Below are 18927 nucleotides of genomic sequence, written 5' to 3' on the forward strand. Positions count from 1 at the left end.
AAATTGTTTTCGATAGAAACTTGTATTTTGTGTGTGTGTGTGTGTGTGTGTGTGTGTGTGTGTGTGTGTGTGTGTGTGTGTGTGTGTGTGTGTGTGTGTGTGTGTGTGTGTGTGTGTGTGTGTGTGAGTGTGTATGTGTGCGTGTATCATGTGACCACTATCTGTCTGATCAGTCTGACCTGTTATGTTACATCTGAATAATAATTGTCACCAACATTCATATAATATTATTGATGGAATTCCAGATGTTAAGATAATATTGTATCCCTTAATCCCTTAGTTCCCTTATTTTTGTGTTATTCTTAGCATTCTATTGCCACCTAGTGGATGTGTAGAAAAAACGGTGCCAAAATTGTGATGTGCTTGCGTTTCATTGGTGGACGGGTGGTTATCGTGGTTATACTTATGTACGTGTAAGAAATAATTTCGTGTGGAAACATCAAGAGATTATCGGTACCGATAGCACCAAGAAATACTATGATTCTGCGGTCGATTATGGTATCTGATATCATCTGAAAGAAAATTAACTTTTATACACATGTTAAATAATTAGAAAACCCAATATGAATAATTGATCACTATACATATATTAACTTATGTGTTGCGTTGTTGTATGGTCATCTTTTTATAGAATTAACTTTTTCTGCTTGTTTTACTTGTTGTTTTTTGTATACTTTTCATTCCCTGATTTGAAAAACGATACACATTTATTTTGTAACATAAATCACAATAGCATAATCCAATACATAAAAAAAATAGTTTACAATTTACTTAAACAAATATATATAATTCAGTTGACGTACACGCTGAGCTGCGGACCTCTACGGAAGATAATAGAGGGCGCACCGACATCATGGCGGTAGAAACCAGGAAAACAGTCAAGTCAGTCTGTTCGCGACATTATTCCAACAAAATGACGAACTTCTCGACATTTCTAAGGACTGCAATGCTATATCTGATACTTCGCACGTCGTTTGTGCACTGCGATATAACAGACGGGAATCAAGAACACCTGAAGAGAGAACATTCCCTCATGAAACCTTACCACGGTAAGATGGAGGATGAATTGCGCTTTGAAGCTTGTGATCATATCTTAATCGTGGTATATTTCGTCTAGTTACAGTGAAAAGTAAGGTTATCAAGTCACCTAATAATCTTTAAGTCTCTTCGAACCCGTAATACACGTATACGTATGTAAAGATCAGTGAGGTCTAGTTTCAATAACGTTAACAAATACAATTTCTAACTTAATGAACGTCCACAATGCAGACAGTCTTATTTTTTTTATATTTTTTTTTAGATCTTCGTTACTGTCCTTTACTTTCTGCTGACACCCTCATTCCCACTCTAGGGTGAATGTATAAAGTATAGAGTATAGAGGAGATCGGATTTCCTTGTGCACTTCCTATGCAAATCAGGTGTCATATAACCTGAGAGGGGACTGCCATGGTGAGGCCTGGATGGAAGCAGGATGTCTGAAGCGTCTCTGTTTATCTTCTAGGCGTCGGCAGCTCGTCGTCCAGCCAATGGGATTTCTGGGGCAGCACTTTAGTGACGAGTTCGTACGTGCGGTTGACTCCTGATGACCGAAGCAAGCAGGGCTCCATCTGGAACACTGTGGTGAGAGAATTATAGATCAACCAGCAGCGTATTCACTTTACAAATTCAGCTATTTCATTTGTTGGTCTCATTGAGATGAAACATCTCTTTTTACTTTGAGACCTTGCCAATAAAGCGTTAGCATACAAAACATACAGTAAACAACATACAACGCACCAAAATAGTTTAAAGCGATGACAATTGTAGAAGTATGCTTAACATTGTGTGTCATTATAATCAGATTTATACAAGCTAGGTCTATATATTTATGTATATGTATATATTTTTTTTTTGTTGATCAGCAGTGTTGATAAAAACAGGTTTCTCCCCCTGTTTCTAGCCGGTTCATCTGAAGGACTGGGAGATGCATGTACAGTACAAGATCCACGGGTCGGGAAAGAAGAATCTCCATGGTGATGGTATCGCCATCTGGTATACTAAGGAGAGACTGCACCCAGGTATAATTACTAGGACACCTACCCTACCCGCTTCTCAATGACATTTATCTGAAATCAATGTAAGCCTCTATGCATTGAAGTGACTTACAGGATCAAAGAACTTCCCCTAAATTGGGAAATTACTTTAGTAGTGATGCAAATGCGACCATATGTTTTCACCCAGAGGAAGAAATGGCTTGAAGTACATTTTCACAACGCTCATTGACGCAGCTTGACAACTACCATGTCTTTTTGTTTTAATTCATCATGTTATTTTGTGTGCTCATTGTGGAGGGTTGTTCGGCCTGAAACCTCATCCCCGGCTCCACCTTGGAGTGTCAAGTCTCCACTATACTTCTGTTTCTAATAGCTGCCCTCGGTACACTGGGTCTCTTGATTGTTATTTTCCCGAGTTCAAGGTTGTTTTGAATCACAGAAGTATGATTCTGGCTCAACATCTCAGCAGCTCTGCTCCAAAAGTCTCTGCTCACTCTCACTCCATCTCTGCCTTCATCCTAGGCCCTGTGTTTGGGAACCAGGACCATTTTGTTGGCCTGGCTATTTTTTTGGATACCTTCCGCAATGACCTCCATGGGATGGATGTAAGTGTGCAGGGGGGTTGGCCTGACCTCTGACCCCTGACCTTCTCTTTGCAGGCCCCATCTTTTCCCACAATGCAGTGTTCCACGGGCTGGCCGTGTTTATAGACACTTATTCTAACGATGACTCGACGGATGTGAGTTGTCTCTCAATCTGCATTGGGACCTCTTCAGTTGGTGTTTTGATGTGGACTCTGATTGGCTACTTTCTTTAGAGAGTTGCTTATGATTTGCCACAACAATTCAGGGCGTGGCCATGTCTGTGGTGGACCATATTTTGCACCATATTTTCAAAACTTAGATACAACTCTTTATGCTATAAGAGTATTTGTTGTCCTCTCCTTGGTTGAATGTTTTTTAAACATGAGAAGATACGTCCATTAAAATGCAATTGTGATGCATTCCTCTTCCTGTACCTTTTTATTCTCTTCCATGCAGTAAAACCTGTGCACTAACACTTGCTTTGTTGTTTTCCGTCTGTCCTCTGGGGGGCGCCAGCGGACCTTCCCCTACATCTCGGCCATGGTGAGCAACGGTAGCGTGGGCTACGACCACGGCAAAGATGGGCGCTCTGCGGAGCTGGGAGGCTGCCCTGCTGAGATCAGGAACAAAGACCATGAAACCTATCTGGCCATTCGCTACTCCAAGGGCCGGCTCACGGTGAGTCGCCCTCATCACTCTGATCGAGCACCTCCTGAACACACACAGCTTTACATGGATCAGTTGTTTAATCATCAAAATCACTTACAACTGAATCTGAGAACAATCAGATCAAAAACTGCAGTCCGTACATGCTCCCAATTACAAGAGCCTCAAAACATTAGTGCGCAAAGAAGCGTGTGTCCTCGCTCTTGGGGAACGAAAGATCTTGACGGATGAACAGCCATCACTTCTTTCTTATCAACCAAAGATTTAATTGAAGTTGTTTGTTTTTCTCTGATAGAAAATGTACCGTCCAGTTATTGAATTCTGTTGCGATAGCGTATACTACAGACCTTTCCAGAACAGCTGCAGCCATCTTGGTTGTCGGCCCCATATTTGATGATGATGATGATCAGAGCAAATTTAGAATTAGCTCACAGATTCGTCTGGTTCGGAGGCTAGACCAGAGTGACTTTTCGCAATAGGTATCAGAAAGATATATATAATGTAATTATTTTCAATAATTGGTGGCAGTGCATAATAGTCTGATGACGGGTGTTGTTCTGCTGTTCATCACTAGAGCACATATCAACAAAGTACAGTTTGAGTGCGGGGCTCAGTTACAGATGCAGTGCAGGTCCTTCTTAACTCAACTGGTAGAGAACGGCATGAACACTGTTAGTTGTTCGACTCCCTGATGGCAAATAAAGTTATTGAAAGAAATGTTTGGGTAACATCGTCCCATCGCATGTCATTTATTCGTTACTTATTTGTTACTCATTTGAAGCAATAATAAAACGTATATAATAAAAATTAATAGGAAAGTCTGTAAAGAGTCTCACTGACCTGAGTGGTGTTCTGCTGAGCAGGTCATGGTGGATGTTGAGGATAAGAACGAGTGGAAGGAGTGCATCGACATCGGAGGAGTCAGTCTGCCCACCGGCTATTACTTCGGAGCGTCGGCTGCCACGGGAGACCTGTCCGGTAGGTTCAGAGTACCAGAGTGAGGGATGGATCGATGGATGGATGAATGAATAGGTACTTTATTAATCTCTGAGGGTAAACAACCAGCTGGCTGTGAATGAGGAGGAAGTGGCCATACTTCAAACAAACTTTAATATTTTATCATGTCCATCTTTTAACTGCTTATTATTTATTTAATTTCCTTTGTATTCCAGTTGTATTCCTTCATAGTTGTTTTCCTACATTTCCCACACTGCACCTAAAATCCAGAAGTACCCCCATCAGAGCTTCTCGTTCAAAGGGAATCATTTACCTTGGTGTTTTCAGACAACCACGACATCATCTCCATGAAGATGTACCAGCTGATGGTGGAGCACACGGCTGAGGAAGAGAGCCAGGACTGGACCAAGATCGAGCCCAGCGTCAACCTGCTCAAGTCCCCCAAAGGTAGGAGACCGTCCCCACTGTCCATCCTGCTCTCCATTCATCACCTCGCTCTCGTGTGCCTGGTGATCTAACTTACCAGTGCTCGAGCCACGTTGGCAGTACGCCTCGCAGCTCCCGCAGGTTCGATACCTTAGGTCCTTCTCTTTCAACAAACAAAATATAAACAATTAGGGCTGGGTAAGTTAACGCGTTAATTGCGCGTTAACGCAATCTTATTTTAACGCGATTAATTCAAATTGATGCTTTAACACACATTCTCTTTACTTTTTACTTTAATTTTGAAAGGTTTTGCCCACAGAATGTCAACAATCATATCAGAAATCATTTCTGTTTTTAGTTCCACTTACTTTACTTTGAATTACACTTGCAGTAAGTGACAGTCACAGCCTGTTTACAACTCCCAAATCTGTAGTGTTCCGTAAGATCATATTAAACCCACACTGAGTGAGTCAATAAAGCTCGCTCAAGATCACTTGGTCTAGTTTATGCTTATTAAGTACATCTGGTATGAATGATAATGTGTCATTCCATTTGATAATCGCATTTAACTTCAATTTTTTTTATTTTATAAGTGATTAATCGCAAATTAACTCGGTATGCGATTACAACTTTTAATCTTTGCCCAGCCCTAAAAAGAATATTACAATATATTACAACAAATAATAAATGTCCAGCTGATTGATCGAAGGACCTTATTGCGAGGTGAGGTCACTTGTAATTTGCAAATTGCGATATCTTATGTTATTTTCCTGTCTCTGTTTCTAACCCTAATCCAATGCAATTACCCTTGACTCACTTGAGATGGTGCTGTTTCTGTGTTATGCTGCAGTGTAGAGATACTATTTTAAGTGTGAACATTTGGACGTTAACGACTTTCCTTTTTGGAAAATGATCGGAAGCCTTATTCACATCCAATGCCCATTTAATTTAATCTAAAATGCTTCATTAATGAGACTCTATTTTCAAAGTGCCATTTAAGTGTTAGATTGTTATCGTTCTATTGTCTTATCATAGCATTTGATGAATGCCTCAAGACAATTTCTCATTTGCCATAAAGGACCATTTAACCATCAATGGGGGTTGTCCCTCTCTCGTTCATAGACAACATCGACGATCCCACCGGAAACTTCCGAGGCACGGCTCTCACAGGCTGGAAAGTCTTCCTGCTTCTTCTGTGCTCCCTGCTGGGAATTGTAGTCTGTGCTGTGGTGGGAGCTGTAGTTTTCCAAAAGAGACAAGAAAGAAACAAGCGATTCTACTAAAGGAGAGCAAGGGGAAGAGTGGGGCCTTTTCAGAGAGGTTTAATTTGTGAATTTGAACTCTTTGCCGACATCAGATTCAACGCTTTTAATGTGATGGTCTTTTGTGAAAATTGTACAAATGTTTATATTGTTGCAGCACTGCGCTGAGAGCAGGTCATGCTCACTTCTGGTCTGAGAGAATGGGAGTCAGTGAGAAGCTTCATTAGATGAACAGAGCTGTCGGCCTCCACATGACCGGTGACACCATCTTTTTTTCGGTTTGCATCTTGATTGTTTTTTGGGTTTGGTTTCTCTTATTGGGATGTTGTCTGAAAGCATAAGTCGCTGCCACTCACTGACTCTTTTAGATTTCGTTTTTTTTAAAAACCCGGTTTGGATGCTTTTGATGTGGTTTTGGCACGTGTACTCTCCACCAGCTGAAATCCTGAACCGTAAAAGGAACCTGCACTACCAATAATAACCAAATCATGGTTTTACTTGCATTTTTTGTTTTTCACTATTAATTTCACCCTGAATAATTGGAACGTCAAAATGAAGGGCACTCCAGTCCAAGTGTAAGAAAAACACTGTCAATAAATTTGTTTATGAAATAGTCTTGATCTTGTCCATATTTTGACATTGTGGAGAGTGTTTCAGACCATGAAAAGACTGTGCTGCGTTTTTTCTCTGACAGCTGCTTTTATCCTGCTCAAATTAATACTTTTTCTATGTACAGTGAGTCAGTGAAAAAATGTGTCTTTTTTTAAACTGCTTTTACAGAACAATGATTTTTTTCTGATACCAAAGGTAGCCACTATGCGTATTTTAAGAAAGAGACGTTGGCTAGTGAGATGAAGGAAAAGCACTGCACCTATGTTTTTGTGTGGGTGTCATTAACACTGGAATGCTCTGAGTACAGCCTGAAATGTTTACGGACCCCTAGATGGCGATCAAGGCAAATGAACGGGTAAGGTTTGTTCACGCTTTCCACCTTTTTATCTGGTGTAAATGATGGCAATGTGTCAACGTAAGATGTTATAGAAAACCATTATTTTATTTATTCGGAGAAATTTTTTTTCTTGGAGTTGCAGGCTAGTTAATTATTAATCTGGTATCATCTCACAATTGTAACTATGAACGTTTTCTGGCCTGGCGCCAAATGTGTTTTATTTTTTTATTCGTTTTCCACCATACCTGCTGGCTGCTCTCCAGTCCCAGCTCTCGGGCTGGTCTCAGAGATGCGCAATAAAAGCTGAATTGGGCCGAGAGGAGGGGGGCGGGTACTTGGGGAGCCAGACGATGATGATGCTGTGCACTGAAGGAGGAGGACCCTGTATTCTCTCCGCCGGCGGGCATCTGCTACATCACCCGCCCATGTGTTAAATATGTAACCACATTTTAAGCTTAACACCAAATCATGTCACTTGGATAATACTGCTGGTTTATGCGCTCAGACCTGAATTTTGGGTTAATCTTTTTAGTAGAGTAAGCTAATATATTCCGCCGGTAGACAGATGGAGCACTGCGAGCAGAACGGAGACCCCCAGATGGAGAACGAGGTGAGCGCCGAGATGCCTAGAGATAGCATTTAGCTCCCTCTGCTGTGATTGTCACAAAATGTTATCAAACATGTGCCGATAAATAGTCTACATCGGTGTTAGCTAGGCTTACGGGAGGATAATTTAGGCCTAGATTCAAAATCAACCTATTTTGCCAGCTGGTGAGAGATGGAGAGATGTATGGACCCCTCCCAAAATGTATTGCTACCCTCGCCGTTTCCAACGAAACTGAGATTGCATCGGACATAATTAATTGGTAATTGGGTTCAGATTTACAAGTTCTTTATTCCTCATTTCCAAAATGGGGTTTGTGTTGGACAATGGAGGATGGTGAACGCAAGGGTTTGCTTGAATGTTGCTTGACGCGAGATTCTCCTGTCTTCATTCAGTCAAAATATATCAAAGGAATAATGCATTCGAGACAGGGGTGGAAAGAAAATAGAACCTCACCCCCCCCCCCCCATTATTGACCTTTTTGATGGTTTTAAACGTGGTACAGATTCCCTCTAGATTACAATAGCTAATTACATATTCAGTTATTTTGCGTAGAACCAAGCCCGCTGCACAAAGTGAAGACAAGGCACCAGCGGGATTTAAACCCATCCAGTAGGGTTTGGCTCTGACCTCAGCTGGGGAGGTGATGAGTCAATCTGAACACACACACACACACACACACACACACACACACACACACACACACACACACACACACACACACACACACACACACACACACACACACACACAACCCCCCTCCTGTCAGATATTGATCTAATGTGACCGTTTTGGGGTAGGGAGTGAAGCAGGTGTGTGACTAAAGCTTGTGTGAAAGACCCCTTGACAAAAACGCACTATTAGACAGAATATGTTGAATTAGAATTAGTTTACAATTAGTGTTGTATTATCCAAGAATATTAGATGATAACGTATGCAAACAGTGAATGGTGAATATGTAGAACATGCAAATACAACTAATTCAATGTAATCTTAAATCACCTATTGACACAGCTAGTACACATGTTTAATAGAAGAGTTTGTCAATCAACCATTCCAGGTTCAATGAACAAAGTGAATGCTATGTATAAGTCATTTACAGTTTGTTCACACTATGCCCTATAAATGTACATTTTAATTGAATAAGTGATGGAACACCTTTTGGCAATGAATGCACTCTCTTAGTTTTCTCATAGGCCTAAAAGTGTTGTATCTTTATTTTACCATTTTAATTAAGTTCTAATTAAGATGTAATAACAACATAATTTAGCAAACTGCTTACCACAGTTGTCTAGGGAAATGCATTAAACTGCAAATCATGCACCGGTCTCTGAACTCTGCGTGCTGCAGCAACCTGCCCTCATAGGTGGGCCCTAGCACGAGACTCACCTGTCTGATGTTGTGTGCCAGCAGTGCAGCAGACTGGTGGAGGAGAGGGACGAGGCGGAGAGACAGCTCAAACACATAAAGAGAGGTGAGTTTCTCCTTTTCTTTGGATGATAGGAGTCATCCTCCATGCAAGCCGTTTGAGACAACCCTGATCGCTCTAACTTAGTCCCCAACATCATTCATTCATTGGTTAGACAATGTCACTATTGGACCAATGAAATCTGCAAAGTTCATGTAATGATCATAAAACTTCAGCGTAAAGGTGCTAACCTTAAGGACAACAAGGATTGCAGGTGGTGGGGGATTTGCATACACACACACACACACACACGAACACACAAGCACACACACCTCTCTCCAGCCTTGCACCTGTTCCCACACCTCTCTGTTTGTGACATCGTCAGCTCGTGGCCCTGTGAATGGTTACATTTAGAAGGAGCTTCTCAGTTTCCATGACGACCCCTCCCCTCCCAAACCCCCCTAATAGGCACAGAGCCAACCATAGCCTCCCATTTGTGTTTTGGCACGTGTGAGTCTCTTTCCACCTAGCAACCAGGGGTGGTTGAGGAAGTGTTAGATGATTTGACCTGCACTATTAACTATTGATCTGGGTGACACACGGGCCAGTAGTAAAGCTTCCAGTGCTGCCATGACTATCCTTCAAGGTAAGACAACGCTGTACCTATACTGGGTCTTTCTCGGATTTGAACTATTCTGTCATTTAGCAGACGCTTTTATCAGAAGGGACTTACAGCTGAATTTTAGATATGAGATTAAGGAGCCAGGAGGCGATAAGGGCATCAAGCACGTGAATGCGTGCGTCTGTGTGATCAAAGAAGATCCGTCGTAAGTGCTGTCATGATCTTAACTCTAGTGCCAGTTGTTTTACCGGGGTAGCGAAGCTGTGTGTCAATTTCCAGCTTCCTGCAGTTACTCCAGACAATTATCTGCTGTGTCTTCAGAGAAAACTGTTTTAAAATGACTGAATTAAAGTTGAATCGGTTTCATGATCGACTTTCTAAGGAGAAGTGGAAGATGGGGTAGACTGGATAGTCTCATGGCCGAGGGTGTTCAGCTGCCAGCCCCATGGGTTCAATCCACATCAGTGTCTGCAGATCCTAGACCTGCTCCTTATGCATGGTTCTAAGTTTGCCGTAAACTGCTTTGGATGAAAGGGAATTATGACATTTTGTAGGTTAAGATGAAGGATGAACAGTGGGTATGATGCTGTATTGCTGACTTCATACGTAAATAATCTGCCTCAGTTCATGTGATATCCTTACTATTTGGTTTTAAATTTAACCAGTCATTGGATTATTATGATGAGGGTGAATACAACTGCGCTTTGGATTTGGTGCTTTTTATAAGAGTGACAGGCCCGCTAAATTCTTGTGGTGGTGGTTAGATTAGATTAGATTAGGCTTTATTGATCCTTTTGGGATGACTCCCTCAAGGAAATTGATTGTCCAGTAGTTTACAGAAAGAAACACAACACAATATTAAATTATATACAATATAAGATAAACAATAAACTCTTAGATAACTATAAAAAGTAAAACAAAAAGTAAACAGTAAACAATAATAATAATAATAATATAAGATAAACAATAAACTCTTAACTAACTAACTAACTAACTATAAAAAGTAAACAAAAAGTAAACAATAAACTCTTAGCTAATATAGAAAGTAGAGATAATAATAGAAGTAAAACAGGATTCATGTAAAATAAAATAAGATAAATGTAGAGAACTGTATGGAGGATAGATATAAATATAAATAAATGTATAGTTATATATAGGTTAGAGGAGGAACATGGCCGTTCAAGTGACTCGCTGCGGACCAGTAGGATGAAACGCCAGTCACTCCCCTTGAGGGCTTGAGTCAGCGAGAAAAAAAGAAAGAAACAGCAATCCTTTGGTTCCCTTCCTCCTCGGCAGCAACCACCCCTCTGTGCCGTCGCACTCTTACGTCCCATTCTTCTATTCATCCTCCCTCATTCAGTCACTCCATTTCCCCCGGGGCCTTGGGGGACGTCATATTATTCTGTTGAATTATTAACGTCTCCGCCAGACGTCAATTATTCAGCAGCGGAGTCAGAGAGGTGGAGCCGGCTCCGGGTTCATTATGCACTGGTAATCATGGACTTCAAGCATGTGCATTCATTTCCGGACTTCCTCCATGTTATTTGAGGGACTTATTTTGTGCTCCTCTGAATGGCAGAGAAATTTGACTTCAACCTGATTTGCGTTTGAAATGACGCAATCATCTGATGTCTTTCATTGTAAAGACTAGGTGGAACAACCAAAGAACACATTATTGCCTTAATGTTAATATGGCAATTAGGCACTTAATACATAATATGATATGACTCGATGTGAAACAATGTTTTTCTGGGTGACAGAAAAGGAAAGCGATGTTGACGCTAGCTTCGCTCTCAATCTAACTCGTCACCTACTCAATATACCTTATAGTCAATAGTAATTGTTTTAAACGGATACAAAAACAACCATTTAGCCAATCATTCACAAGGAAATTACCTAAATCCCTGAGTCAGATCCCCAAATATTAGAATGTTTTTATTGAGACAATGAGTCAATGAACAAATGAGGTTGTGGCATGAAAACGCTGAGTCAGGCTGACCTACTTATGTACCTGCTTGGAGGCTGTGCTGAGATGATGCTGGGTTTAGCTCCTGCTCTGCCCTGTCATTGCATTACATCCGTCTATGTAGGCCTGTTGTAATCTACAGAGATAGCTACAGAGTCATGCTCACACACTCGCAGTATGAAAGACTCAGAATCCCAGAATGCATCTGCCATTTTCTTTTGTTATCCCTGTCAGTTATGCTTGTCAATGTAAGGCACTTTGCAAACATACATTTTAAAGGTGCTAGTACATAAATTAATTATACTTACTGTATATATCCATGTGCTATATCCAATAAAGTGCCATCATCACACCCCTAACACACCATTCCAGTCATGGATAATATTAATACAGCTTGAACAGGAGAGTTTAGGTTCTCGAATGAGGCTACATGAATCGTGACAATTTCGATAACCTACATACTAGTTACTCTTAGTCCTCCCCAAGGTCCTGTTACCCTTGGGGATGCGCTCCTGAAGGAAAAGCCTTAGTTATAATAGCCTCAAGAAAGTGGCCTCTTTATTGCAGCTACTACACACACACACACACACACACACACACACACACACACACAAACGTGCGCAAACACTCACTTATGTTTACCGTATTGTAAAGCTGCTGCCATATATAAAACAATCTAAAGCCCCACTTTAACGGTGTGCATCTGCAAGCAAACCACTTTATTTTAATGGCCGACCTTCACGTATCCAGTATCACATATTTCGTCTGGTCTGCGTCTAGATATTAAACTAAACTAGTGCCTACAGCTAGGCGGATGGTTATTAGTTTGAGTGCCATGCCTTCCCCTGTTGTTATACATCCATGCTTGAAGCGTCATCCCAGGGATTCCTCTTAGCTAAACACCTCATAGAAAGAGCCTTAAATTAACGTCAAATCCGCCAGCAGCACTACATGCTACCAGCTAGTGACCGCTTCAACCGTTTCGACCCTCGACAGTTTAATGAGAACAGAACCTGATGCGGGCGTAAGTGATTGAACGCTTCTGATTGGACCGTGAGTGTGTTTGGCGTAAGGGGGATCATAGCCACGGGCTAATCCACATGCATTGTCAATGGGTTTTTATACGTCATTCTCCCAAAAGATCTGGATTAATTCTGAACAGGGAGAGACTGTGCGTTTGCATGTGCATGTAAATTCAGACAATTCAAATATCAAGAACAAAGCCAATTATTTACCTTGTAACGTTCCCTTTATAATCACATCCACAGTTGCAATCCCCCTGGAATCCATTGGGTATAAACACAATATAGATACTACGAGATTCGATATTGAATGAGCTTCACGAGCTTTGCATATATTTTTAAATTGGTACCACAAAGTATCTTCACATAAGTCCACTTCGTGACTTTTGGTGATTTTCTGGACTTTGCTAAGAATCACTGACGCAGAACCATATAATGCAAGCTACAACAGGGTAGAGACCCACGTTGTACCTACAGCGGCTTTTAGACCCAGAAGTATCATTGAGCTCTTGAACAAGTCTCTCGGGCCCAGAGTCCACCTGGTGCATGCAGGCTGACCCTCTGACCTGCGTGCTGGCGGTAGTGTGTCTGGGCAGGCGGAATGATGTGGAGTGCAAAGGCCTGTTAACAGCGGCTCAGAGAGCCCTATGAGAGCCCCGCCGGTCAACATTTTAACACTGAATCACTCCACAAAGTCCTCCATCTAACCATTAAACATTCACTCATGGATGAAAAATGGATTACAGCTCTCCTTCTCTAGTCTCTCTTGCCGCCCTTCATCTTAGCATCATCTTCGTTTGATCTCTTTTCCCTTCTCCTCCCCACTCCTGATCCTCTCATATATCTCCTCTCTCTGCTCCCCTCTCTCTTCCCCTCTCCTTATCTCCCCCTCTTCTCTGTACTCTCCTCACCCCTCCCACCTCCTCCTCTGCTGTCCTCTCTCCTTTCCTCTACACACTTCTCTTCAACCCAAACCTCCTCGTCTCTCCACCCCTCCTCTCCTCTCCCCCCCTCATCTCTTCTCGTTCCCTCCACTCCCAGAGTGTATGTTTCCTGTGTGAATATTTGATGTTGGGGCTGAAGATGCATGCCTTGTTCGAAAGGGCACTAGGCTAACAGCATCTTAAACACTCTTAACACTTAAACACACTTTACACTTAAAGCTTTTTCCCACATGTGGCTGCAGATTCTGGTCCTCCGCTGGTCGGCATTCTAGAATCGAGCGTGGCTATAGCCTCTCTTCAGGGAGCTGTCTTGTGTCTTATTAAGCAAGCCTTGAATTGTCCGCTACTTAGAAGGCTCCCTTAGCGCAGGTCCTTAAGCCGCAGTATCAGTCTGTCAAACAGCCGCTTCGCACCCCAGATTAAACACAACCAGGCTGTTGTTCCCACGCTTTCGGTTTTACACTCATTAACCAATACGGAAGCCTGGATGTAGAATGGTTCTGAACAAGAACAAGTCGATTTAAGTGATTTAATTAAACTTTGTGTGATATCTATTCATGAAAGAAAAATGTTTTTTTTTGTATGGATATTAAAATGATGACAGTGGGCTGGAGGTTTCGATGGCACTAGCTTCAGATTACAAGCTGCCCCATCCATGCATTATGAATGCAGCGCAACGCAGCACTGGCATGCTTTGTTTTCGTGCGTGCACGTCGGGTTGTGTGTAAGGCAATATTACCAAAAAATGAGACAATGACTCTCCTGCAGTAACCAGTCTAAGTGTCAGGTGTTACTATCCGCCAGCATGGATACCTGCTCGTCATGTGTCACCAGACTTCAAAACAACTTTATTTGTATGGTAATCATCACAGTTACAATCTGAAAGGCTTCATAGTCCGGTCCTAACCCTAAGCCCTCTTCAGAGCTCCCCAAACCTTGAGAAGGTAAACAGAAGCTAGTTCACTGTTGGGTTAACCACATTTTTTGCAATATGTGTCAGCATTGAGTCTAGCATAACACTGTTACACTGGCATAAACACATTAATGGCAAGACAATTGTGTGGCTTTTGCATTAAGGCAGGCAGTAACCATGGCTCAATTATTGGGCACTGGCTACCCTGCTGTGTCTCTGAATCACTAAGGGCAGCAAGGTGGCTGCCATGGCTACATTGACCACAACAGGGCTTACCTCGATCTGTGGTCTGATGGATAGGGTGTTATTATGGGAAATGTTATATTTGGGAGGTGAAGGATGATTAGGAGGTGTGAAGAATGACTTGTGTGTTTGCTGATGATGTCAATTGTTTTCTATTTGAAACTCTCAATTGGAGAGCAACCTATTATGTTTCTTGCCGCTCTTATTCTTAGTCCTTGCACTACACACAATCAATACAGAACGTCACATTTCCTTACAGGCCTGCAGTATGTATTCTACCTAACCCCCAAGGACCATCATAAACATTAATGAATGCGCGTGTGTGTGTACGTGTGTGTGTGCACGTGCCTGTGTGTGTGTGTGTGTGTGTGTGTGTGTGTGTGTGTGTGTGTGTGTGTGTGTGTGTAGTGTCTCAGATGGTGATCGAGGAGGTGAACGTCCTGCAGACTCAGCTGGAGATCGAGAAGTCATGTAGGGAGAACGCAGAGGCCCTGGCTACAAAGGTGACACACACACACACACACACACACACACACACACACACACACACACACACACACACACACACACACACACACACACACACACACACACACACACACAATATACTCTGATCTAAAAATGATTGGGGCAGGTTATTTATTTTTTTCATAGCCTAATTGTTTGCAATCCCAATGATGATAGCCTCTTCACATCATGTCCTCTGTGACCTCCAGCTGAACAGTGAGAACCGGAAGTTGAAGTATCTAAGCCTATCGTCTCGGACCAGTCTGGACGAGATGCTGCCCAGCGTCACCCTGGAGGAGGTTTCAGACGCCTCTGACACCAGCCCAGACTCATTCACCCACTACCAGCAACAGGTCAAAGGTGAGGACTGGAACACATGAACAGCAGTAGGTCAAAGGTGAGGACTGGAACACATGAACAGCAGTAGGTCAAAGGTGAGGGCTGGAACACATGAACAGCAGTAGGTCAAAGGTGAGGGCTGGAACACATGAACAGCAGTAGGTCAAAGGTGAGGACTGGAACACATTAACAGCAGTAGGTCAAAGGTGAGGACTGGAACACATGAACAGCAGTAGGTCAAAGGTGAGGACTGGAACACATGAACAGCAGAAGGTCAAAGGTGAGGGCTGGAACACATGAACAGCAGTAGGTCAAAGGTGAGGACTGGAACACATGAACAGCAGTAGGTCAAAGGTGAGGGCTGGAACACATGAACAGCAGTAGGTCAAAGGTGAGGGCTGGAACACATGAACAGCAGTAGGTCAAAGGTGAGGGCTGGAACACATGAACAGCAGTAGGTCAAAGGTGAGGACTGGAACACATGAACAGCAGAAGGTCAAAGGTGAGGGCTGGAACACATGAACAGCAGTAGGTCAAAGGCAGGGACTTGAACACACGATGAACAACAGATCAAAGTTAGAGGTTTGAACATGTGTCCCACACAACCTGCTGCAGGTCAAATCTAGGGAATGAAAAATATGACAAACAGTTATTTATTTATTTTATATTTATTTATTTAAGAGGGACAGTGTGCATTAATCAACATGGCCATTGTATTCGACATATAAACGCACCAGATTTAGTTAAAAAACGATTAAAGGTATTGGTTATTAAAGGTAGGGGCTCAAATTCGTGACCATCAAAACTCAAAGGTAGAGGTAAATTCATGCTAATCACTACCAACAGCAGGTCAGAAATATGATCCAAACTCACTAACTGGTCAAAGTTAGGGGTTCAAACATATGACCAACATTACCAAGGGTAAGTCAAATATATTAGCAAAGGTAAGGTGCCAAAGTCAAAGGTAGAGGTTTAAACACATAACCAATAGTAAGTAAAATATTGGGATTCCGAAGAATGACCCACAGCAAGTCAAATACAGGGATTTAAACCCCAAGTCAAAGAAGGATTCAAAGAGAAATATGAATGCCTTGAAGTAAAAGTAGAATATATAAACAGGATCATCCTCAAATAAGAGCATTTAGGTACCCCAGAAAATGTTATTTCACCAATTTCTATGCGTTGTACATTGCAGAGCTTCGGGAGACAGTGAACACACTTCTGGAGGACAAGAAGGAATCAGTCTGTCAGATCCACAACCAGCAGAAACAGATAGAGGAGCTCACTGCACAGGTAAGCACTTCACAACACTAGGAGCAGCCTTAACCAAGTAGAAAAAGGCTAAGCATCAGCAGAGCCTTAAAGTCATAATTGCCGCAAAAAGGTGGTTCATGATCTGAATCAACGCATGATGTTTTGGAATATTATGACTTTGAAATTGTGCAATATGATTGTGTGTCCAGTTGGAGAGAGGGCAGGCCGAGATGAAAGAGCTTCGGGAAACTATCGAGCAGCAGAGTAAAACCATCAAGAGGTTCAACAGAGGTGCGTCCCTCAACCCAGCTTCATAACACCCATACATAATCTTATATCCATACACAGTCCTCCATTGCAATGTGTTTAACATTCTCCTCATTAGCTGTGATGAAACGCAAGATTCCTGTTAAATATCTTTTGGGGAAGGAATCCTTTTAATAACCCTAACCGGAGTCAAGTTAATACCCAGCCCCACCAAAGACCCGAGTTTACCCAATGCCCACTGTCTGCCTGAAGGCACCCTATAGAGCTTGCTAGATCATACTACTTCTTGTGTGTAGTGTCCATGATGGCGACCCAGGAGTACGGGGGCCTCAGAGACCAGCTGGACCTGGAGCAGAGCCTCAGGGTGGAGGCGGAGACCTTCGCCCACGAGGTGAGACAACGTACCAGCGTGATGATAGCATGGAGTGTGACCCTAATGATAATTGGAAGGTGCTCCACTGCGCAATTACGCAAAAACCTTGGATGTGATATTGCGTTTCTACAAGCGCCATTTATTGGTTAACAGTAATAAGCGACAACAAATTATGATTTGTTGGTTTATTTAATCATTCATTTGGCTCCACCAACACAAATAGTTTGGCAACTGGACTCGGGCTGGACTGTGGCCAAGCAATACAAACATTTCCCTGTACATTAGCTTGCTACGTTGTGTAGGTCTACACATTACTACATTACTTTTTAGCATGTATGTTTATCTGTATGTTTCTATGTATTGTGCAACCAGTACAATTGTCCGTTCAAAGCTTAATGATTCGTGTATGGTTAAATTCCCATTGCTGTTATAGTCTTTTCAGCAATCAGAATAGAAACAGTAAGCATTGATGGACTACAGAAGATATCGAAAAACGTTCCATAAAAGACTACAATATTTGTTCAAGAACCTCTCCTTTCCTCTTCCCTCTTACCACCCCATTTGTATACTTTTTAACCTTGTTTCATGAAATGCACGTATAGTGCTATCAAAGTTTACCAGTAGAAGTTGCAATGCCACTTGAATTGGGTGTAGATATTTGGAGAATGAGATATTTGCCTCTAAATTAAATGTATTATTATTATTATAACAAGGTTACCTCCATTCTTACCTTCCTTACCCATTTCAAAAACACATGAACACACACACACACACACACACACACACACACACACACACACACACACACACACACACACACACACACACACACACACACACACACACACACACACACACACACACACACACACACACACCCCAGATGCTGGTGAAGCAGAAGGAGGCCAACAGGCAGAGTGTGATCCTGATGCAGAACGCAGAGCCCAGCATGCAGCTGCTCAAGGCCCTGGAGGACATCGCCACGGTTACGAAGACGCTGGAGGACGAGAGGCTGCAGCATCAGCAGAAGGTGCCGTCATCATGTCCATCGTCCTCATTAATACACTATCATCGCCAACGTGATCTCCAATCTAAATGCAGGTTGTGTTTGAGATATGTCTCAAACAGATGTGCCTCTTAATTATGGAACCGAAACAACCGAAGCCCATAACTAAATGGGTTTCTGTGTGTGTGTGTGTGTGTGTGTGTGTGTGTGTGTGTGTGTGTGTGTGTGTGTGTGTGTGTGTCTGTGTGTGTGTGTGTGTGTGTGTGTGTCTTTGTATGTGCTGCAGGTGCAAGCACTAGAGGCTGAGCTTCAGCAGAGTGCCCTGCAGGGGGAACTAGAGAGCCTGAGGAGGCAGGTGGACCTCCTGGACGAGGAGAGGAAGGATGTGGAGGTCCGCCTGGAGCAGGAGAAGAAGGAGGTGCAGGGACGCCTGGAGCATGCAGAGAAGAGGAGCCAGGAGCTGGAGGAGAGAGGTGAGAGGGGAGGAGAAGCACAGACAAACACACACGCATAAATACAGATTGTAGGACAATTAATACATGGGACACGGACATACAAGGAACACACACAGACACACGCTTG

At 42.5% G+C, this 18927-nt stretch overlaps 2 protein-coding genes across 6 annotated transcripts in view; both read left to right on the forward strand.

Moving 5' to 3' along the window:
• Nucleotides 1-813: 813 nt before the first annotated feature.
• lman2 (lectin, mannose-binding 2) lies at nt 814-6544 on the forward strand. 2 transcript variants are annotated; one of them, XM_030368696.1, is made up of 8 exons: nt 814-1049; nt 1502-1620; nt 1940-2057; nt 2693-2772; nt 3134-3295; nt 4147-4261; nt 4568-4687; nt 5789-6219. In XM_030368696.1, exons 1-8 carry the CDS (start codon nt 854-856, stop codon nt 5947-5949), a joined length of 1071 nt encoding a protein of 356 aa, XP_030224556.1. In that variant the 5' UTR covers nt 814-853; the 3' UTR covers nt 5950-6219. The 2 variants fall into 2 exon arrangements, with proteins under 2 accessions (XP_030224556.1, XP_030224555.1); XM_030368695.1 differs by lacking the exon at nt 2693-2772 and adding an exon at nt 2556-2638 and having other exon boundaries at nt 832-1049; nt 5789-6544.
• Nucleotides 6545-7203: 659 nt separating this feature from the next.
• The window catches only part of shtn3 (shootin 3), a 21329-nt gene continuing 9605 nt past the window's right edge, over nt 7204-18927 (forward strand). For 2 of the 4 annotated variants that reach the window (XM_030369173.1, XM_030369176.1), the window contains exons 1-9: nt 7220-7487; nt 8892-8955; nt 15008-15102; nt 15316-15466; nt 16641-16738; nt 16909-16990; nt 17263-17357; nt 18223-18369; nt 18632-18818. In XM_030369173.1, coding sequence (XP_030225033.1) covers nt 7443-7487; nt 8892-8955; nt 15008-15102; nt 15316-15466; nt 16641-16738; nt 16909-16990; nt 17263-17357; nt 18223-18369; nt 18632-18818 — 964 coding nt within the window. In that variant the 5' untranslated portion in view covers nt 7220-7442. Of the gene's footprint in view, nt 7488-8891; nt 8956-15007; nt 15103-15315; nt 15467-16640; nt 16739-16908; nt 16991-17262; nt 17358-18222; nt 18370-18631; nt 18819-18927 lie in introns of all 4 variants that reach the window. The other 2 variants (XM_030369174.1, XM_030369175.1) reach the window with 2 other exon arrangements.

This window comes from Gadus morhua, chromosome 10 (genome assembly GCF_902167405.1).
Source record: "Gadus morhua chromosome 10, gadMor3.0, whole genome shotgun sequence".
In the NCBI taxonomy this organism is placed as follows: Eukaryota; Metazoa; Chordata; class Actinopteri; order Gadiformes; family Gadidae; genus Gadus; species Gadus morhua.

Bases quoted from the DNA above. Each gene is read 5' to 3' on its own strand.
- lman2 (XM_030368695.1), top strand. From the start codon at position 854: ATGGCGGTAGAAACCAGGAAAACAGTCAAGTCAGTCTGTTCGCGACAT. The intron at 1,621-1,939 runs GTGAGAGAATTA...CCCTGTTTCTAG, and splicing joins GCTCCATCTGGAACACTGTG to CCGGTTCATCTGAAGGACTG. The intron at 2,058-2,555 runs GTATAATTACTA...CCTTCATCCTAG, and splicing joins TAAGGAGAGACTGCACCCAG to GCCCTGTGTTTGGGAACCAG.